At 44.3% G+C, this 23,245-nt stretch overlaps 1 protein-coding gene across 1 annotated transcript in view; it reads right to left on the bottom strand.

The window, feature by feature from the left end:
* Positions 1-3,208: 3,208 nt before the first annotated feature.
* FHDC1 (FH2 domain containing 1) overlaps positions 3,209-23,245 on the bottom strand; it is a 29,251-nt gene continuing 9,214 nt past the window's right edge. Inside the window, exons 3-11 of the mRNA XM_012645241.1 lie at positions 22,985-23,087; positions 17,441-17,526; positions 17,249-17,349; positions 15,141-15,211; positions 14,935-15,042; positions 13,039-13,109; positions 10,790-10,907; positions 7,302-7,466; positions 3,209-5,278 (exon numbers count right to left, since the gene is read on the bottom strand). Of these exons, the coding sequence (XP_012500695.1) occupies positions 3,209-5,278; positions 7,302-7,466; positions 10,790-10,907; positions 13,039-13,109; positions 14,935-15,042; positions 15,141-15,211; positions 17,249-17,349; positions 17,441-17,526; positions 22,985-23,087 (2,893 nt within the window). The remainder of the gene's footprint in view (positions 5,279-7,301; positions 7,467-10,789; positions 10,908-13,038; positions 13,110-14,934; positions 15,043-15,140; positions 15,212-17,248; positions 17,350-17,440; positions 17,527-22,984; positions 23,088-23,245) is intronic.

Genomic DNA, 23,245 nt, shown 5'->3' with positions numbered 1-23,245 from the left:
ATGAATTAATAGCTCTACCAGAGCATTACAGGGCCTCTCACCACGCCACCTAAATATGCAGAATCTTGAATGAACAATTAGGAAATGGCAGCCCCTTTGATTCAGTGAGTATCTTTGGGACGAGGACTGAACACAGGTTCCTTGTGAAAGCCATAAAATAAAAGGGTAAAAAGAAAATTACTTGAGACCCACAAGGAAAATGAAAGCATTTGAGGGGGGGTTATGCTAATAACCCCTTGTCTGGTGTCCCAAATTGTTTATAACACAGGCACGCAGGCAAAACCAGGTTTTAAATGTCCAGGGTATAAGCAGCAGCTCACAAGAACATCAGTGACTCTCATGTTAACGTCTGGCCCAGGGATACCCCTCTAACCCACTTCACATAGAATAGGAGGGTAGCTAGGACCGAAACGTTATATAAAACCCTAGATATAAGGTGCATCTGACACATAATCCCCCTTTCTTTTCAAACATGCGCCAACACTGCATTTCAAATAATTCGACACCTCCCTCCCTCTCTGCTCGTTCCTGAGCCAGTGACGGAGGTGAGCTGCGATTTCCTAATGGTGTCCTGAGCCAACACACAGGACTCACAGGAGCAGATCCAGACTTGCAGGGCCCACGGAGATTACACAACGCCCGGCCCAACATGGAATGATGCGAGCCGAACACTCCATCAACGGCCTGTGTGTCGGACGCGTGCTTGCATCCCCACGGGTCTGGGGCAAGGCCACTCCCTGAGCCCTCAATTATGAGCAGGTTCCATGCTACCAAGATGACAAACAGCCAGCAGCCTCATTTTGGCTCTCAAGGACAAGACTGCTGTGTCCCAACACTCCTTCACTTCCTGTATCCCAGCTTCTCTCTGGACAGGAAATTAAATACTGTCCCAGCAGAACCACACAGACACATCCATAGAAGAAGCCGATGTAAAATGCAACTCCCTTAAACAGGAACTTTATTAAACTACATGTTACATAAAAGAACATATAAATGGGCCTTTAAATACATTCATTTCATCTTTAACAAATTTACATAGAAACTTATTTACATTTCTCCATTGTATACTTAAATTATTTTTCCAAGCTTACTACCAATAAAAGGTAATAGAATGATCACCTGCTCACACAGATGCATACGGAAATTGTCCACAGGGCTAAATAAAGCACCACTACCCAGGAAACTCAGCTTATTCACTTTTAGAGCAATGACTCATTCCGAAGGTGCTTTCTTCTGAACTGTCCTTGAAGTGAGGCCTTTGCTTTAGAGATGCCCAAGGTTGGTTCTGAGAAACTAATCCAGGACAGAGACAGGTCCATCCTGGGTTGTTTACATGCCTTGGACTCTTGGAGTTGGACTCTTTGGAGACCATTGTGCCCCATGTCTGTGGACTGGGAAACAGAGGTTTAGGGAGAGGAAGTGACTTGCCAAAGTCACATGGCATCAGTGATAGGGCAGGGACTGGGACCCAGTACCCAAGGTCCCTCCAAGGGGTCCCAACCTCTTCAGTATCCACGATCCACTAATGCATGACCTCTTTCATCCATTTCCTACCCACCCGTGTTTTGAATTTGTCTACCTGGCTAAGTAGATGATGTCTTCAGATGGTGAAAAGCAGCTCAGGATTCCTACAGGCATCTTAGGGGAGCCCTGGAATTCCTACTTCAGGGCTGGTTTTACAAGAGGTTTTGTGGTCAGGCGCCTTACTTCTTCAATCATAACGTTTACCTTTAAAGCTTGGCTGACTTACAGAAGCTCAGAGTTTCCAATTAATTTGGATAAAAGACAACGTTCTACAGGACGGACGGAGGCTGTGCCGTCGGACTCACCACAAATGCATCGTGTTTGCCTAAATCCATCCACCTACCAATGTTGGATTTAATGAGGTTTCACTAATAAGTGGCCCAAAGTGGAGAAAAGCAGGGAGGGGGGCAAGTTTTAAAAAACAAAAAACTTCCAAGAACTCCCCCAGTTCCCAATTAACTTCAGAGAGAAGTAGTGAAATGGGATTGGGTAGAAAAAGTACATGTTTTCAACCCTTTCTTTTGAATAGACCCTGATTTTCCCCCCCGGTTTTTCCTGATGATATACATTCTTCTGAAAGCAATTTTTTGGGGGTCTGTTTTAAAAAAACTTGATTTGGTTTTTATCAGGATTTAAAAACCACTGTGATAAGAGATGTCATGGATAAAAAGATGAGGGGGGTGGGGGGCCACATTTCAAAAGAAGGAAGGGCTGGGAGCAGGCAGAGAGAGAAGAAAGGGAGACGACAGACTGGGAGACAAAAGGGTTATTCTTCCCTGTAACCAGAGCGAACACAGGTCATAGCAGCCTTCACTCAGCTTTATAACAGACACACAAATGGAGAAACACAGAAGGGGAAAGACGTGCTCAGCCGAACAGCCCTGACGCCTTTCCACTAAAATGTGGCACTTTTACATTGCGGAGAATCCAGTGTTCTACCAGAGGCTGCCGCCCACCTGCGGGGGAGGCTTGCCCTGCAGCCACCCTGAATACACAGGGGCATCTGCTTTCTGTCCACCGGAGCCCAACTTTCCCTCCTGTTCACACTCAAACCCTCACCCAGAGTCACGTAAGGAGAAATGGGCAGGCCGGAAAGTCTTCAAGGAGATGGAGCCAATCACAGGATACCCAAGGGCTTTGGGAGAAGTCCAGTCGCCAGCAATGGACCGGGTGTGGGCAGGTGGAACCCTGAGGCCAGGGAACACAGGATGATAAAAATATCTTCATATTAAGGATATATATTTTTTTCCTGGGAGGCATTTCTTTCACTCTGCAAAAGGAACCAACTAAAACAACATTTAATTTTTATAATATTAAAAAATAAGTCTTTAATATATAAAAACTGGCCAGAAAAAAAATTCTTTGACTTGTTACATAAGAATGTCACCTTATACGTGAGAGTCTTTGTTTTGGGGGCAGGAGTTGGGGTCAGGGCCAGGCTGTGTGAGAGGGCTGCCGGCCCCGCCCGCTCAGGCCAGGATTTACAGTAGGAGTCGGCACGGCAGGCTGCAGTCCCCAGGCCTCCCACACTGTACCTTCAGTGACCTGATCGTTAGCGGATGGCACCATGGGTTGCTTTATGTATAGCAAAGACATTCAGTGATGCCTCTTTCCGGGTCCTCAACCTAGAAGTCAGTCCTTTCCATCTGAATCCCAGCAGATGAGAGAGGAGGACAGGCACCCATCACTTTCGTAAGGGACTGAGGATTTTCCCCAGTGCGGTCCGATTGGAGTCCTTCAGTCTGAGGGAGGCCCTTTCCCCAGCTCCTCTGCCCTTCAGAGGGGCCTCCGTGCGGGCACTGGGGCCCGCAGCAGGCTCTGGGCACTTCCTGGGAGCCCGGGCGCTGCTGGCCCGCTTCAGGGTACCGCTGTCCTTGGGGACGGCATCCTCAGGTCCACCCTTCACCCTCAGCTGCCGCTGCGAGACTGTCCGTGTGATGCCGGGGGCTCTGGCAGCAGGAGAGGCATCCGTTCTCATGGACCGGGATGACGAGGCCACGGTGTTGCGGGCGAAGCTCGGGACCGCGGGTGGGACCCGGGGGACGCTGGGGGCCGGCGAGGTCTTGGGCTCTTCTTCGGGACTCTCAGGGCCCTGGGAGTTGGAGCGACAGATCTTATTTTCCTCGGGCTTCTGTCTGGGGACGTTCCTGAGGGGCTTGGCGCTGGGCTTCTTGAGAGAGCCCCTGCGCTGCAGCGGGGGTTCCCTCCCCAGCCGGACGCCGCCGGCTCCCCGGGAGGGCCGCTGCTCCTCGGCCGCCGCCCCGGCCCCCGCGGAGGGCCTCCGGGGCGACGTGTCCGCGGTCCCCCTCACGGAGCTCCGGCGCGACCACGGCGTGTCTGTGCTGTTGGGGGGGTCCCGGGGGAGCGCTCGGGCCTGCGCGTCCGGCCGCTTGCAGCCGCCCGCGCCGCGGCTGGCCCGGGAGATGGGCACGACCTTGCGCATGCTCTCGCTCTCCGACGCCGTCAGCGTGCGCACCGGCCGCGCCGCCGGGCCCGGGCCCCGCCGCACGCTTGGCTTGGGGGCCCCCGGAGGCGCCTCTTTGAGGGAGTTTCTCTTTGGTGCTGTAACATCCTTGCCTTTGGCGAGTCTGTCCCTGGGAAGGCCACCCTTGCAGCTGGGCTCACTCTTCACCGGGGCGGGGGCAGGAGCCTCCGCAGCGGGGATGGATTCAGGGTTAGAGGAGACCTGGCTGCCCCCCGTCGTGTCCCCAACCCCAGAGGACACGGAGCCATCCCCTTCGCCCCCTTGCTCCTGCTCTCCCGCTCCAGGTCTGGAGTCGGTTCCCTCCGAGCAGTCCAGGGTCAGCGAGCAGTCGGTGGCGTCGGAGATGTAGCACGGAGGCCCAGGATCTTTGTTCTCAGGGTCGCTGCTACCCGCAGACACCAGGGCTGTGTCGCTGGGCTCCGCAGGGGCAGCCCGGTCAGCCCCCAGGGTTAGGCTGAGAGCCCCCTGGGCACCGCTGTCCCCCGGCGTCAGGCTGCCGGTGCCGGCACTGAGTGACTGCGGGCACCCATCCCCCGGAGACACCAGCTCCGCAGGGCTCGAGTCATTCAGGGTGGGCCGGGACGTCTCCTCCAGGATCTTGGGCCCCTGGAGATTGAACTGGGCCAGCCCTGTCACCAGCTCATGCTCCTTAATCCCCAGAGCCAGTGGCGAGAGCGGAGGGGACCGGGTGGGACCCAAGCCCACAGGCTCGCTGTTCCTCTTTCGCAGGACGCTGTTCCCCCCGCGCCGGGCCCGGGGGAAGGCCTCGGCAGCCTCCTCACGCCCTGCGGCCGCAAGCGGCTTCCGCCAAGCAGAGGGCGTCTGGGGGGCTTTCTCCTGGCTCTCCGAGGCCTGAGGTTTGTGAGCAAAGTTGGAATTGTGGTCCTTTGGCTCAGCAGACTCCATCCAGGCCACCGTGGGCCGGGCCTGCCGGGGGCTGCTCCGGGGCAGGCTGTTGCACTTGCTGGGCTCCTCGGGGCTGCGGGTGGAGCTCTCCAAGAAGGTCAGCAGTTCCCGGTCGGCAGAGACGCCCAGGGAGAGGCGGGAGCGGCGGGTGTTGGGGGGCCGGTAGGAGGGGCTGATGGGCCTCGGGTGCAGGAAAGCGGGCAGGTCTTCTGCACCTTTCTTGGTCAGCAGCAACACATCATTCTCACTGCTGCTCCTGCCAAAGCCCCCAAGCTCCCCGGCCGCCCAGGAGCGCCGCTTCTGCTCCAGCTCCTTCATCCGCTGCAGCTGCCTCAGCTCCTGTACCTCACGGTCGTGGTTGTCCTGAACGAGAGGTGGAGAGAGGCCGCAAGATGCATGAGACACGTGGGACACACATGCAAGTCCTCAGCCACCTACCCTAAGACCCAATGAGAGAGACATGTACAGAGGGGAGCTCTGGGTCATGCCCTACACTGAGAAAGAGATTGTGTGTGTGTGTGTGTGTGTGTGTGTGGAGGGAGGGGGAGGCTCTCTAAAGCTGGAGGGGATCTGACCACAGGGACACACTAGGCCTGGCCCCAACAATCTGTCCACCGTTCACATCTGATCCTTGGGCCCAACTTCCAGCTTCCCAGCCAAGGCATTGTCCCCTCAGCATGGGCTGTGATTCCACATATGCATGCGATCTCAACTCCAAGGAAAGTCAGCTTGGTTTCTAAGTAGTCCAAGATAGGATTTCTAGCAAAGTGCTAATTATAGGCAATGGCAGAGAGAAAAATACTATGAGTGTTTGAAGAGTTAGCCTCAAATTGTACTTCTGTGTTACACGGATCTATGTGCACACACACATTCAAGTGCAGCACATTCTACTTAACAGTGATTTGGATGCATAACGTGTACTCAAGATATTAGGAGATGCCTTTCAACTCTGTTCTCTGACTGCTCCTTGGTTACGAAAAAAAAACCAAAAAGCAAAAAACCCCACCACAAATACCATGGTGGCTCTGCTCCTTATGCCCCAACCCGTTCCCACAATCAGAGAAGAGAAGCAGGTCTGCTTTACTAATCCTTCAACGCTCCCAGCCCTTCCCAACGAAACTGCACCAGAACAAATGCACATACCAAATCACACTTTACTGCCTGGCTGTGTGCTTTAAATATACGTGTCATGTAAACATGTGGATCTCACAACCCAAATCTGTTATCGTTAGCAGTTTTTACTTGAAAATCAATTTCCTCCAATGGTGGACTTTCCCTTCCAAGTTTCTGTGAGGCTCTGGCTGGGGACTCTTGGCTCCTCCTGCAGCTCTGGCCTCAGCCTCTCCCATCGTCCCCAGGTCTCTCAGGCTTTCTCCTTTCAAGGCTGCCTGTGGTGGGGGTGGGGCTGGTTCCTGGCACTAAGGACAGCTGGGCTGAGAGCATCACACAGGTGGCCTCACGGGCCTGCAGAATTCCAACTGGGAGTGAGGGCCTCTGAAGGAGCCAACTTGGCCTCTACACCCACCACTGCCTCCCACAGCTGAGCTCACTGCTTGGCCAGAGGAGCGTAAACGTGGCCACAGGCTGAGCCTCCTTCTCTCCGATGGACAGAGAAAGGAGGGGTTGAGAATGCAAAGCAATTCTGAGCCTGAGAGAAAGTCCCTCAAAGAATTTCAGCCATAGACAAATCTGCAGGGGAAGAGATGACTCACAAGTATTGGGTTCCTCATCACCACCTGAAATGAAGGGATTCAAGTTGTTGTTTTGTTTTTAATTGGCAGATTAAAGTTTTATTTGCAAAGTCAAGCAAACCCAGAGAATTTTCTGGCTTCTAAATTAAACCCAGAGATTATTGGAATTGGTGGTTGAAGGGCTCAATATAGCAGCAGGCTTCAAAAATATTTGAGAATTTCGAAGGCTGCTCTGAGAGGGGGCAACACAATTCCCACGGTGCTAATCCCACAGGTGGAAGGGAGGGCCTTCCCATCAGCAACAGAAGTCCCCCTGAAAGAGGACATTCTCTTCTGGGGAAGGGGTGAGAAAGACATTCAGAATCTTCAGGAAACTTTTAAATATTACTGCCATCATAGAGCAACTTTACTAACAAAATGCTTTTAGGGCATTAATGAGTGTGTTGGTATGAGCAGCAAAGCAGCAGAGGCGGCCAAATGCCAGGCTCCTGATGATATGGAAGCCTCAGGGCTGGGATGGCAGAGCTACTTCCCTGCAATCCCAACCGAGAGCCTGGCAATACCGCCTGGGCCAGACGTTCTCGAAACCAGGGAGACACTGAACTGTCTTTCTGCCATAGCAGAGGACTGGGTCAAGAAGAAGAAGAATTAAAATCCCAACAACTCGGAAAACCCAGACATGCTACCAGCCATACCTTAACTGCTTTGTTGAATTTGGTACAGAAGTCCCTAAATATCTGAAAGCATTCGTCCAGTTTCATGGTTTCTTTGTCTTCACAGAAAAAATCTATAAGGGTGTGGGCCTCATCCTGGAGCTCTCGTTTCCAGCGGTCTAGTTCTGTCAGCTTTTCTGTGGCAAACTGCGGAAAAACAAATGAGCACACACTGAAGTAAACGTGGTCAGCTGGTGAGGCACTCAGCACTGCGTCTGGTGCCCAGGGAAGGAAGACATGCTCCTGGGGTTCGATTTCAGGTCTTGGGAAAGTCAGGTCTTGGGAAAGGCAAGGCTATTGCAAGGCCAAAAGGAAAATAATTCGACCCAAGCTAAACCTTGGGGAAAGCAAAGCGAACTCCTGTGTAAGACCTAGAAGCAACAAGATAGATTTAAGAGCTTTAACCTGTAGAATGCCACTAACAAAACTTTCACCTTTAATGTCTGGAAGGTTCGCCTTTAATGTTTGCTGGAAAAAATGACACAGGTATGCAGTGGGTTTTTATCAAGAAAGATCATTTTGCATTTGCTTTTCCTTCTCTTAAAACTGAGTCTTAATCTGGCCAAGAGTCGACTTTAGGGTCCCTGAAGTTACTTGTATTGAAAAGTTATCAGTTTTGCCCTGGGGAGAGGCAGTTTAAATTTAATCCCAAATGAGCTCTATCAGGATCCATGTTACCCCTACCCAAGGACCAAAGCCCTTATGCCTAAACCAGGGGTGCTCATCCACGTCAGGTGGAAAGCTTTCACAGTCTATGCTTGCGCCCCACTCACACAATTTAATAGGTTTCGGGTGGATCCAGCACTAACATTCTACTAAAACTCCCCAGGAGATTCTGATGGGTTCCTTTGGTTAGGAATTAGTCTTATACATATCCACTCTCTTTACTTCTTTATTTTCTCCTAATTCTTCTGGGACAAATAAGTCTCTGAGGCCCCTATAAATTCTGGTAGTGCCTCCACAAAGTGGTGGGAATGAAAGAAGCTTCCTTTCCTCCAGCGAGTCCCCAAGGCTTTTAGGATGGGATCTGCCATGTCCAAGGGTCACAGGCGCACTTCCCTGCCGGCAGTTCAGTGACAGTGTGTTGACTGTGTTGACGGTAAAGAGGAAGCAGCATGGAGAGGGAGAGGAAGGACCTCAGCAGACCCTCCACGGGAGACCGAATATCTGGAATCACACTGAAGCGTTACGCTGCTTTCTTGTTTACTCGGGAATAGTGCTTATATGAAGAAGGAATGTATGAAATATGTTACTTGATGAAATCACATGTATCGCGTTTTAAAAAAAAGGCTCATATTTGAAAAAACTTCTTTTTTCGTGAAATGGGGATGAGCCTAGGAAATGGTAAAGCCGTAAGTTGCCCACCTTCAAGAGTGGGATTGCTGTTTGGAAGTGCTTGGAGAGCTACACAACCTACAGAGAATTCTGTTAAGACACCACCTCCTACCCACTCCAACCCACATTCCCCCTTAAAAGCCCTTTTTTTAAACCAAACACATTCAAGAGGTAGTCGGAAACCAAAACTATTTAAGAAACCAAATACCAGGGAAAGTAACCATCTGAGTCAGTAGCCCAAGGCAGCGTGTGCATTCATGATGTATTTTTCTTTACGGAGAGAATGGTATTAATGAAAGGATAAATCTTTGCCTGTCATTCTTTCACAGGGGGAAGATGGAGTCCAGCCAAGAACAGCTCTACGGCAGAAAAACAGGCCTCTTGAAAAAATCTGCACGGGAGCTTAGCTCCACCTCGTATGTCCCCTCTCTAGATCCTGTGGGGACTGACAGAATACCAGGAAGGAAAACTTAAACCACTGAAGTCACCCTTTGGACAGTGAAACATTCAGAATATGGATCTGAAAAGTAACCATGCTCTGGGTTATTTGCCACGAGTTCTACATGATTAGGGCCACAAATAAAAAAGTCCAAAGCTACACTGGCAAAGTAAGAATGACAACAGGTTTGCAGTTGTGATATCAAATTCAACTTGACATCTCTAACTTGCCTGCTACAAATCAAAGTTCTGAACCAGTTCACTCAGTATTTCTTGCCTAAGGGTCAAAATACTGAAATAAAAATTTGCAAAAATGTGTTCCTGTTTTCTTTCTGCTCACAAACCTTGACTGATGCTCCACTGCTCGTGGTGTAAAGTCCAGTGTTCAGAGTGGCATTCAGAGACCCGCATGGCCTGCCCTAGCCTACCTTGAAAAATGTTCTCTCACCTATTCAAAATGAAGTTGAATTTAGGAAAGGAAAGTACACAACTGTATGGAATATTTTATTTACCGAGAGAAAAATGACTAAAATGACTAACAGAAGAGTTTAAAGAATTAAAACAAGGTTGCTTGCCTTTGAAGAGTATTCTAAAGGTGAGGATGATCCTTTTGTATTAATATTTAGTATTAGATACTAATATTTAATGTAAGAACTTGGGGGAATGAAACATCCAGAATTTTAATCTGGATGTGTGAGGGTCCTTATTCTTGAATTTCTGAATGTGTTTTATGCATCTGACTGTGCTTAGTGTTTAGTGTTTTTGTGGTAGTGGTGGTGGTAGTGTTTGCTTTGTTTTTGTACTTTGAGAAAAATGTGTGTACTTTAACAGGAAAATTAGAGTTTGGTTATACTTAAAAGAAAATACAGAGCACGTGATTAATAATAAAAATAAACTCGCAGCACAGCCAAACAAAATCAAATGTCTGCCGACATGAGCTGAAGCTTATAATATTTTGAAGTAGCTGAATTAATGAGTGAAGACTTCAGCTGGCACAATATTGGGAGCACGCTGTTCCTCCCCAGTGCCAAGGGCAGCCCTGCCACACAGATTCTGCCTTGCAGGTCTCAAAGCACTAACAACACTTCAGGTAGCACACCATTGCACTGAAGACAGAGACCATGAGACAGTGCCATTTTTTTTTTAAATAAGGAAGATAAAAGAAGTATGTCAGACTATGTGATTAGTGAGTCACAATGAGCTGTCACAAACATGTCCACTCTGCTTTTTCTTGTTGATGTTATTCGGCATAGCTCCTGACACACCCTGTGGACCTGATGTATTCCGGGTGTTGATAGGCACAGCTATCGTGTGTTCCGTTCTCATTATAAAACATGCCAAAATGCAGTGCGTTTCTTCAATATAAATAAGTGAAGCAATGACAGCTCAAGTTCTAAGGTATCTTGATGACTTCTGTGGAATCTGACTGCATCAGTAAAGTACAATAATGCAAATTGAGCCATGATAAACAGAAGCCCAGTCCCTAAACAAATACCTTACATTTTGCTAATACTCAATTTCTCTGCAAAGAATGGGCACTGAAATACAAAGTTCCTTTTACTAACTCAGGGGAAAAAATATGAATGGGAATCTGATGCTTCCACAAATACTCCCATGCAAATTTAATGGGCCTCAGTGGTGCTGTTGGAAGATGTGATTAGAGGAGCTGGCTTGAACCTGAAGGAAATCCTACGAACCTGAAGGAAATCTTCCATCTGCTGACAAAGTTCGCCATCCCGCTGGATGTTTTCCTTCAGCGATCTCGTCCTGACAAACAGCGAGTGCAGCTCTGCTTCCATGTTATCCAGAGATAATCTAAAAGAAGAAAGGGGAGAGTGGGCAGTTGGTCGTGCGAGCCAACTGTGGGTATCTCTTCCCAACAAGGAAGCCCTGTGTCACGTGGGTACATCAAACAAGACCAACTACTCGTCAACCTTGGAAACAGAAGGGAGAGCTACTGCAATTACATTCACCTACCCCTATATTTAGATCTTGTGTGTTTCCTCCTGCTTTTTAAAGAGGCGATTCCTTCCTAAAGGCATACACTGGTTCACAGAGAGCAGGCTGTAACTTCGCTCTTGCAGGTGAGATAGCCCAAACTATGGGACTTAACAGAGTTTCTCATAAAATAGGTCTGAAGAGCTTTACATAATAAGTTTTAAAAACTAAAAGCCATCAGGACTCTGGGAGACATATGCTTTCCTCTGGCCACTAAACACATTAAGCTCTCATGAGAAGCAAGGCAATGTATGTTGATAATCCTGATTCTAAGCGTACCATGGAGATAGTAAACTGACTTCATATTGTTCGCCACAGATACCCAGAGCAAGTGCTCTATATTCTACGGAGAACTAAAACACAGCTAACAGTTCTGCAACTTAATGGTTCGGTCAATTGCAATGCTTTTGTTATATACATCGAATTGAGATTAACAGAATATGAATGATGGTTTTGTCACCTGGTAAAGTGAGCAGGTGAAACCTAAAATCCAGGTGAAATTCATAAATTAGCTTGCACTCATGCTTCCATTATTGATTATAATGTTTCTTTATGCAATAAAGTTTTCCAACTTCATTGGTCATTGGTGCCCATCTGAGATCTGTTTGTACTTCACAAGTGTATTAGCCTTCCATTTCAAACAAACCAACCAACCTACCTTACTGAATAGGGTTTTTCTAAGCTAAACTTCCAATCTAACTCTGACCAGAAATGCCAGTTCAAAAACGTAATGGTAATTTCTCTCTATATATCTCTTAGTATCATTTCTATACTAGTCAGAGTAAAAGTATTCCCACACAAATTTCCTTTAGTAATTCAAAAACGAAGCAGTTCATATCTTATGAGATGCCCATTCTGGTGATCTGTAAACATGAATTATGAACTGTTTACACCTTTGAACTGATAATCCCACTTTGGAAAAGATGTGTGATCTCTGGTTAGATGTTCATAGCGTCAATAACACTGAGCTACCAGCCAATGACAGGGCTATGAGCTATAGTTCGTTTGTTCATATGCCTATGGTTCATAGCTGGATATAGCCACAGAACAAATAAATATATGATATGAACTGGGTGGATACATGAAGTAGTATGCTAAGCCAGCTCGTGCGAGCCAACTGTGGGTATCTCTTCCCAACTCTGCATTCGGTAACGCTGTGTTGGCAGCTTGCAATCAGCCATGGCAGCAGTATTTAGGGCACGGAAATCAGCAAATGCTACAAATCAGGACCTTTTTTTCTCAAAGAGCTGATTACTGATCATTTACTACAGGATGCATGGATATGTACTGTAAATTTAAAAACATAGAACTCAAAAAGCACATACCCACTGATTATAGCTACATTAAAATACACATCTACATTAGGATCAGAAGCAAATTAGAGTGATGTAAACAGAGCTTTATGTTTGGTAGATAATTTCTCTACAAGGTCGAGTGACTAATTTAAAATAAAATCCTTTCACAGCTCTTGGTATGGTTCCAACCGCTTCTAATGCAATAGAAAATAAATGTACCATGTCAGAGTCTACAAGGAAACAGTAATGGATGGCCCTGAAAGTTTGATTGATATATATTAACTCCCAAGGTAATAGGCTATGTTACTTAAACTGTATCTTTTGGGTGTGGAGGGATTTGAAGTTCTTAATCCATATTTTTTTTACACTGATGATATCCATTAGAATAGACTGAAATAGTTTTTTACTTTAGTTTAAAAACCCCAAATTCCAAAGGTGCTCACACACATCTCTTAAGCAGATAAAAAAGAAAGCTGAATGCTGAAATAGAAAAAAAAAAAAAAAAAAAAAAGAAAGCTGAAAGTTCAACAAGACGAAACCTTTTCAAGTTCAAACTGAAATCCGAAAGTTGTAATTATTCATCAGTTTTCATAAGAAGGTAGTTTAAAAAAACCTTGAATTCTCACAATTCACTGCCAGTCTTCCTTGCTTACCTAGCAGCCTCCTGAACATGATGTAGTTTTTCTGAAAAGTTTAGAAGAATGGCATCTTTTTTTTGGGCTTCCTGGAACAAAGACAGAATTTTCTCTCACTGTACGTATAAAATTGGAAGGAAATAATTTTCTTAGGGCTTAAAGGAAACTTAAAATCACTGCTCCTGTTTTTAAACTTGACACATTCAAAGCAATTCATTGAGACATGAACTCTGATATTCTTAGTACGATTTATCAGAACTCCTCTACTCTCAAGATACATTTAACTTCCCAGAGCAATTAATCTTGACGTGAAATACAATTTATGTGCATTAAAACTCAATAGAAGGAGGTGGCAGCTTACTAGGGCCCATTGTTTCTAGGAGAATCCAATATATCCTGCTTAAATACCACCCATACCTATGAGTATGCCTTTAAATGATTGAGATACCTTCAGCTGTTAAACCAGTTTGCAAACTGAGTTTAATCAGAAGGTACACAAGCTATGGAGGTGTTTGGATTCTTCCTTCACCTGTTCAGAGGGTGAGAGGAAGGCAGGTGGGAAGGGAGCAATTACTGACTCAGGAAACTTCCCCACATGGGCAGGGACCAAGTTACACAGAGCACCTGGACACATGGATCTGTGAGAACTCTGCCAGAATATCATCTGCAATCCATGCTGGGTAAGGAACACATTTTCTTCTTTTAATCCTCCGAAAATTAACTTTCCAATCAAGTACCAAATTAAGCATGACCCTCTGTCTTCTGAAGAATATAGTAATAACAGTGTGTATTATTTATGGAGAGCATACTCCATGCAAACATTGAGCTAAGCCCTCTCAATTACCTGGTTTTGAGGTAAGTTATCACGACTCCCATCATTAGATGAAGAAATTGAGAGTCTTAAGGCTTAAGTAACGTGTCTGAGGAAGTACAGCTAGCAAAGGACAGCCAAAGTCTCCAGTCCTGCCCTGTTCTGAAGCCCACATGCAAAACAAACATGCAACATGGCTTCCTCCCAGGTTAAAGCTACGTGTATATCACTGATGTCAAAACAACAGGGTGATTCAATGGAGAAAAAGCAAATCAGTACAATTAGCTGAGATCATTTAACAGCAAAGTAATAACTGTCCTTGGCTCATCTTTTACTTTGTACCTAGCTATTTTGGTGTTACAAAGACCCAGTCAAGAAAAGAACCAATGGATAGGGTCAGACCCTATGCCTTGTGCTAGCAGTCTTATGCTGTAACACATGGTAAAGAAAGAAGAAAAGAAAGGAAAGAAAGGAAAGAAAGAAACAAAAGAAAGGAAAGAAAGAAAAGAAAGAAAGAAAAGAAAGCAAAGAAAGAAAGAAAGAAAGTGATCTTTCTACACATACCTGGTCAAAAATCTAGTCAATTCCATGTGGGAAATGTTTCACTACCCAGCCCTCTACTCTCTGTCCCTACGGCCACTACCCTTCTCAACTCTCACCAAATAATTGCAGCCAACTCCCACCAAGACATGTCCCTATTTCTAGTTCTCTCTCCACTTCAGCCCAGCCTCCATGGTGCTTATTTTCCCAAAAGCAAAAACAAAAAACCTGGTCATGCTGTTATGCTGTGCACAAGCTTCAGTTGACCCCCAACTGCTAAAGCGTGAAATCCAAATTCCCCACCTTTGACATTTGCATCCTTCATAACTGGCTTCACCAGCCTCTCTGCCTCACTCTCCCTACCACTTCCCTGCAGCCCTATAACCCTGGGTGCAGTTCACCTCAGGAATCTACAAATAGTGTTTCTGCAAACAGAACCTTCTTGCAACTCACCATTCCCTTTCCTAACTCTGTTTGACACCACCTCATGCCTGGGAAAAACTTCACCGCCTCCCAGAGGGATTCATACACATTCTTTCCCTGTATTAATCATTTCCACATACCTGTGCGACAAAGTGCAGAAGATTCATCCCAGGTTTATTTGCTTTTGTGTCTGCCAATTTGAGCAAAGAAGACAGTTTAAATCCTACTGCATTGCCAGCATACCCTCCCTAAAGAAGACAAATCAAGAAAAAAAAATTATATATATATACCTTTAGAAGGACAAAGTTAAAAACACAACATTTCAGTTGTTTTGAATTTTACTTACTGCATTCATGATATTCCCAGCCTGGAGCACCAAGTGCAATATTGAATGTAGCTCCTCACATGACATCAGCTCTATCAAAAAGAACACACCACACCACCTTAGAGAAGACTTCAACTTTAAATGCACAGAAGACAGCTACCACATCCAAGGTTCAAGAGTGTCTGAAGCAACTTCTGACCCTAAACTGTACATAAAAACTGAAAAAACAAAGCAGTACCTTCCATGGCATACCTAACACACCATTTGCTACTGGCAATGTCATAGTGTTTGACTGGGAATCAAATATATATGACAGGTAAATATCACAGAATAGTTCACAAAGAGAATTTTCAAGTACTAGAAAATACAAAAGCCTAATGAAAAGCAGTACACTGTGTTATAAAAATTAACTTTCTTCTCGCAGTTATTTCTCTTTTTCTTTATATCCACTAGCCTTTGAGACTGCATTTATAGACTATGAAAACTAATAGCAACCAGCTTTTTGCTTAGCCAATGAGTTATGAAGAGACTAAAAAAATAAACAGGCTGGGATGACATGTAAATAACTTGCAAAACACTAACCCTGAGGGCTCAGGCACCCAGAGAATCTTTTCATTTTATTCAAAGCTACACATTTCATTTGGATTGGCTGAAGATTTTAAAAAGAAACTTATCACTGCAATATACTGGTAAACTAGATCTTTATTAACACCAATCTTTTGTACTCCTATGCAAAGAAACAAAATTAAAAATGTTTTCATATTTTGAAAAGCTAAAAGAAAACCTGATTATTAAAATTACACTATATATGGATAATAAAATGCCACCTATGATATTTTTAAGTTAATATTCTCCGTTAAGTCTGGTATTACTTTCAAAAAATTACATTGGATCACTGCCTATATTACGTTATCTAAGGCAGCCAGTTTTGGAAGGGTAACCAGATAAGAAACATTTCTGCCGTGCCCACAAATTTGCATTGCTCAACATGAAAACATATTCTTCCAGAACAATCCTTCCAAGTTGCTGCAATAGCCTTGGTATGGGAAAAATCTTAAAAGGCCTCTATATTGAAAGGAAAAAAGAATTATTCTTCTTAGTCTCCTCGCTAAAATGAAGAAAATATGGATGGGTCGGAGAGAAAAATTTTATGTCAACACAGGCCAGAGAGCAACTAAATGGGAAAAACAAATAGGAATGAACAGTTCTACAATAATAACTAGAAACCCGGAAAATGACCAAAAGGAAGTCAGGCTGGCTCTGATGAATGCTGGAAAATGTGAGGGTCAAGGAGAGCCAGAGCATTTGCCTGGGAGATGAGCAGGAGGCAGCTGCAACTCTGCCAGGCCTACAGTCCCAGGGCCACGAATGCCAGAGCCCAAAGCTTCCGTCCCTACCGGATGAGACATTACAGCAACTTGGAGAGGAGTCTGTCCAAGCTGGGCAGGCAACAATTTAAAGAGTTGTTCAAAGAAATGAAAATGACCAACTTGTTCCTCTCAAGCTTAAACAGCCTACCCGATATTGGGAGTCTGGAGAACTGGGTGGGAGAAGACAACACAGAACAGAAAGGTCAGGAACCCAGCGCAAGAGTCATACCGTTGATGCCTAGAAAGGCCATTGGCTTCTGGAACAGCAGGGACCCAGCCACCAACAGAGGCCAGAGCAGCGAGAGGAGAGGCAGCTGGCCCAGGGACCCAGGCTTTGTGCATGCACACAACACACACCACACACACACCCCCCCCCACAGGCACGGATGCTACCTGCCACAAACACACACCACACACATACATACACACTATGTATGACAGAAACACACACACAGAGAAAGCTAACCTAGGAGGGGAGTAAGCGTGAGTTGCAACCAGAAAGGTTTACTCTGAAGCTTGAGATGAAAGAAACTTCCTTTCACGGCAGGATAATATGCAAATCAATATTCATTCCGAAGAGTGGGGGAAGTGAATGGAAATAAATCGTAAATGCATCCCTAGTAACATCTCATTTCCCTTTTTAGGGTATATCAGAAATACGGGACTTTCCATTTCCAATTTGAATTGAATTTTTTACAAAAATAAACAGCTATTAAAATTAAAAAAACAAGTTATATGAAGGATCATGTGTTTACTTACCTTTCGTAGCAGTTCTTAAAATCATTATATCTGTGTATAGAGAAGAACAAGAAGGTAAAAATTCCTTCTTTAGCACCATGGCTTCAATCCGAAGTGAATAGCTGAAAAATAAAAAGTAAAACTGTAGAATTTAATGTTATTAGTTTATAAATGTTACTTTACAAAGAACAATGATCAATGACCGTATCTTACTTTGGCACCTGAATTAAGCAGTGCAGAAAGGAGTCTGCCAGGGACAACTTGGACACATCGCCACTAAATGTTTTTAATTTCTTTACCTAAAAGACAAATGGAAAAGGAGATAGAGAAAAATCACTTATGATTAAAAGTTAAGATTATTTTAAATTTTATCCTAGAACTCCTCTAAGAACATAGGATTTCAGTGCTAAATTTAAACTAATAAAAATATAGACCTAGGAAAAGACACAAAAGGAAATCATCGTATCTATTTCTTTGTTTTTCACAAGAAAAAAACAAAACTCACAAATTTGAAAGTGAAGCGCTAGTGTCGCATGCATCTATAGACATCCAGTCCCGAGCAAGCCAGAGCTGGAGCCACCAGAATCCTCAGGAAGGTTACGAAAGGGATGGGCTAAAAAAGGATCAGTTTTAAGGATGCAGATTTTCTGTAAGCAATAATCTGGAAGTGAGATCATTGTTTGGGAGAAGAAAGAAGAGACTGGATAGTCATTATAACATGGTCCTTTAAGTCGTAAGTGAAAAAAATCTTATTTTGAGTATTTTGGATATAAAATACGTAGACTGGGTAAGGTCTAACACAGATCTTTCTGGGGTCAAATTCCACTTCACATATAATAGCTTTCAAGGAAAGGACTACAGCATGTTCAGGGGAGTACCTACTGGCTCTCCAGCAGGGAGGAAAAAAAGAAAAATTGCTCAAACAACCGAAAGATCAATGTTAAGATTTTCCCCGATGAAAAGACTGGATAATAAAAATAATTAATAATATGTGCAGTAGGATCTCACTTCTATAAATTTCTTTTAAGGTATCTCTCACCCCCCAAGCCTCCCATGTGCACACCTGCATACGTGCACAGGAGAAAGGCTGACAGGGCCCACGTACACTGGGTGATGGGACTACAGGGATTACTATTTTCTTCTGCTGCTCATTTTTATTTTCTAAAACATCCACAGTGATCATGTACTTTTCTCTTATACAAAAGTAAACTAAACTAAGTTTTTAAACACATAAATATTCCTTCAACTGTAGTAAAGGAAAAAAAGAAGAGTTCTGACATAGGTAAATAGCCAAACAGCTAGCAGGTAGGGTGGAGGTGAAGAGAAAGTTCTCAAACGGCATTAGATAGTAAGTCGTGCCTTCCCCACACAGAAAACTGGACCGATCCAGTGGGAAAACCACTTCTCAGTCCACTGTTAATAGAGAGTCATTCAACAAAATTCTTTATAGTAAGTGGTACCTTTATACTATTAGTGAGGTATACAGCCTATCTTCACAGCTAACTGTTGCCAGTAAGTACTTACCACTTTTTACCATTCTTTATAAAGCTTATTTTCTTTCACCCCTTGGGTTATGATTAATAACATGATTTTAAGTCCCTTGAAAAATAGGAAATGACAGTTCAAAAACATAAAGAAAGGAGTATTTGCAAATATCTACCTCAATTATTTGAAAATATAAAAAACAAAATGTAACAGCACAAATTCACACCCTAGTATTAAGTCTGGTCCTTAAGACTGTTTTCTTTTTTTTTAAGCAGAAATTACATTCCCCCTACCATGAGAGCCCAGAAGTGAATCTATCATTTTTTGCCTCACTACGTTTCAGGGCATATGGCACTTCTGGTTTAGCTAAACCCAAATCAGTGCCTCGTTTCTGAACTGAGAAATCCATAAAATGAATTCTGATTTCTTCTAAACTAGAGTTTAACAATTCACTATATATGGGCAGGGGCAGAGTGAGGTTGTACCTTTTATAAAACCATATATGTAGCATGTGCAAAGCTTCTGAAAATAACAGCAGTTTTCAGTCTAAAGCATAAGAACAAGTCATGCTAAGTAAACTTGGTAAGTATTTCTATTAAACATGTGCTGAACTGTATGGGAGCAATGATTAATCTCCTTCACTTATGTAAAAGGCTAAAAATGTTTATGGATTTCAAGAGAAGGGTGATGGAAAGACTATTTAATTTAAATGCCACGTATACAGTTCTTCGTTTTATTTCAAAATGAGATTTATGTTCATTAAGAGGGCTTACTGTACCTTCACAGTGGTAGGGAAGTAAAAAAGAGAGGTGAACAAACCCTATAATTATTATGCATTCTCATCGTCATTATCAAAAAGCATTTATTAAACATTGTTAGGCATAATTTTGTTGGCTGAGCCAAGACACACTCATTATGACCCTGGCTGTGCGCGGTTTTTGTCCTGAGAGAGCACACTCCTGGAGCATGCTCCAAAGGGCAGGCTCCTTCATCCTATCTAATTCCAGTCACGAGGCCTGGAAATGCAGGATTTCCCACCAACATAGCCACCCAACAGACGACCCCTGGGCTTCCTCCCTCTTCTTCCCCTGCCGGCAGGAGAGTAAATGAAGAAGACAGGAAAGAAGTAATAAAAATGTCCAGAGGCAACTCAACCTGCTTCCAGAGAGAACAGCAAGTGTCTACCAGCTCTAGCCCTGACACCAGACCAGGAACCAGCAGGCTGGGTGAGGGCTCCCCGGCCCCTCCCGCCCTCCGGCGTGGGAACACTGTGCTGGACAACAGCACACTCCCAGGCCTTCATTTCTGGGTCCACCTTCTTCCTCTGCAAGTGTCAACCACACGTTTGAAGAAGGATGAACAAACATGCCAGATAAAAGATCTGTGGCGGAGGGCAGAGAAATTCCTGACAACCTTGGCTTCGGTCCGCCTGTCAGCTGAGAGGGCAGGAGAAAAAAGGGGCTGTTTCCGTTCATATTTTTCAGCGCACTGATAAGATTACAGTATTATTCGAGTGACACTTACACCAGTACTTTGTGATACCAGAGGTGATGAAAAGGCTGGGAGCTGAGTGCATGGGAGGCGAGGTTTTGACAACCTTTGCCCTTCCTTCCTCGAAGGGAGGCAGTGGAGTGCCACAGAAAGAACGCACTGCGCTGGGGCCAGCGGGATCAGGGTTCAAGTCCACCCTGTCCTGTATCACCCTGAAATCATGTGACTCCAGGCAAGTTATAGCTAACCCATGTGAGCCTCAGTTTCTCATTTGTAAAATAAGGAATACCTTATAATGTTGCTGCAAGGATTAAATGAAAAATACACAAAAGAATCACTGCTATGATTTACTGACTTTCTGTGTACCAGGCACTAGGCTAAACACCTTAAATATATTATCTTATTTCACTTCATTCTGCCCTGTCCAGTGCCTGGCCTACGCGGGCAACTCAATAAATGTTTAGTCCTTACTTGTGCTACAAATGAGCATACAATGTTACACCACCAGCTTAGCTTAGTAACATGGTTACGCAGGCACTTATGCATCCATTAGCATATTTCTGCCACATTCCTAAACCTCTCTTCCTTGGCTCTGCCTCCTCCTTTACTTCATCCTACAACCACCATCCAGAGGCTCACAGGCTCCAGGGCTGGCCCTGGGTCCGGGTGGTGCCGGGGCCACAAAGCATTCTGTCCTTGCAGCGGGCCTCAGTCCTGAGGTGGCTTTGGCTTTCCCTGAGACGCTTCCCACAGCACAGATACCCCAGAGTGTTCAGGGCGGGGCTCCAAGCAGCCGGGGACTGTCAGGGTGTTCCTGCTGAAGGAAGCTTCCAGTTGAGTTTGGAGGGTGTGGTGAGCTGAAGCTTAGTAGTAATGTAAACAAGGAGGAGGAGTGTGACCAAGCTTGTCAGATATTCAGACTGATGGCCTGGCAGCAGCAGGGTGAGGGGAGGAACAGCTACAGCCTGGTTTGGTGGCTGGGAAGGCCTTACAGGGTCCCACCATGTTTCGTCTCAGCAAGAGCCTCCCAGGTCAGCTAACAGGGCGGCTAACTGCCTGGGGCTGAGACAGCCTCAGGGACGCGGGGCAGCACTTAGGTGGGTTTTTGCCATCTTGTCCTTAACATTCTTCCTTATGAATTATATCCCACCCACAACTCAAAAAAACCCAGAATTCTTTTAAAATGTGGGAGGTTTGACAGCTAATTTGATTCTCTGAAAAATCCCTTTGCATTTTCTAATCACTTTTTGAATGAAAAATGAAGATATTAGGAACATCCTATTCAGTTTCCCACCTCTTCACAGCATGAAGCTGGCAGCCTCCCTCATGTCTAACTTTCATTTAGTTAGCAATTTAGAGCTTTCCAGAACACTTTTCACATGGGCTATCAAATTTGATCCTCACTTAAAAAAAACGATGAGGTCAGTTAGGAGTGGGTATGCAGAGGAGGAGTCATGAAAACAGCCCAAGTGGGAATAAAGTTTCAAGTGCAACTAAATCTTTTTAGAACTTTAATCAGTTAAAACCTATCCATCCTAACGAAGATTTTGGAACTCCCATTCTTTGTATAAAAAAAACAGTAAGGTCTGTTCAGTATGTACGATCCAGGGTAAATTACAATTTAATGTACCTTTCCTTTAAGACTTTAAGACCCTTTACTAACATTAATAATTGCCATTAATTAATCTTGGCTTAGGTTAATTACACTTAATTTGCAAACAGCAAACTTGAGATAGAGAGAGCGCCCCAGGTTATTAGATATACCTAGATAAAACTAGAGACTCTAGTTACTAACATCCTAAATTTCGCATCGTGAGTTTAACATTAATCAATGTAAAAGAAAAAATACAAATATATCTCTCTTGTTGTTATTAATGGCACTAAAGTCAAGTTCCATAAATTATGTGTGGGAAGAAGAGTGGGAAGGGGAGGGAGGAGTCAGAAGTGTGTGTGAAGAGGATAACTTATATAAGAAGTCACCCTTTACTTTTACTTATAAAGTAAAAACTTTATAAGATTCTATATTATTTAAGTGTTTACAAGCACATGGATTTGCATCATTTCTTACGGAATTTTTTTAATGAATTTTTCTTCAGAAATAAAGGACAATATCCCAATATTGGAAGATTTTATATTACTGTTATTCTTTTTTTTCCTATTAAGCTACTAACCATTCAACAACTCAGTTAACTTAGTCCAAACAAAACAAATAACTTTATATTATGACACTGTATTGCTATCACAACAATTCTCACCTTTGAATCAAGTACGTTGACAACATTTATTAACAATTTACCCACCTCCCCAAATTTTTAGAGCATCTTTATTCAAAATGGTTTTCTCTTTATTATTTTTTTTAAAGTCTATGTATTATAAAATAACTTGAATAAAGGTCGTCTTTAGATGATGGAAAAGGAACTGAAATGTGTTGAGGTCCCATGTGCCAAGTACCATGTTAGATGCATAACTAGGGTTTAATCATCTTGACAATCCAATGAGGTAAGCGTCATTATCCTCCTTTTACAAGTGAGGAAACTAAAGTTCACAGGACTTAAGAACTTTGTCCAAGTTTCTCAGTTAAGGGTACAGCTTGAATTTGAACTTAGATTCTCTGACTCCATAATCCATGTTCTTTCTACTGGGTCACTTATTACTTTGATGTAAGAAAACTCTGGCTCTGGGTAGGAGAGTGCCCTTTCCAGGTGAGTTTTGACACTCCTAAAAATATTAAGCTTTTATGATCACTCCTAACACCCAAAACTCAAGCGCCCAATTCCTTACCTCTTCTGACTCTGGCAAAAGCTTAAGAAATTCTCGCAACGTCTCTGATCCATAATGCTCACTGTTTCCTTGATGAATATCTTCTACGATGGACTGAGGAGACCTTGAAAAGATAATGAATCACATTCCATTTCACGTTTGCTGGAGTGCCAAAAGAGACACAAACCAGTGGAAATTAAAACAAATCTCCTCCTCCCTCCTCCCCATCCCGCCTCCTTCCCAATCTGGCCGGGTGGTTTCGTGTTGGCTTTGTGTCGGTGC

The sequence above is a fragment of the Propithecus coquereli genome, unplaced genomic scaffold, assembly GCF_000956105.1.
Source record: "Propithecus coquereli isolate 6110/MARCELLA unplaced genomic scaffold, Pcoq_1.0 Scaffold228, whole genome shotgun sequence".
Taxonomy (NCBI): domain Eukaryota; kingdom Metazoa; phylum Chordata; class Mammalia; order Primates; family Indriidae; genus Propithecus; species Propithecus coquereli.
This window is presented reverse-complemented; position numbering and strand designations above follow the sequence as displayed.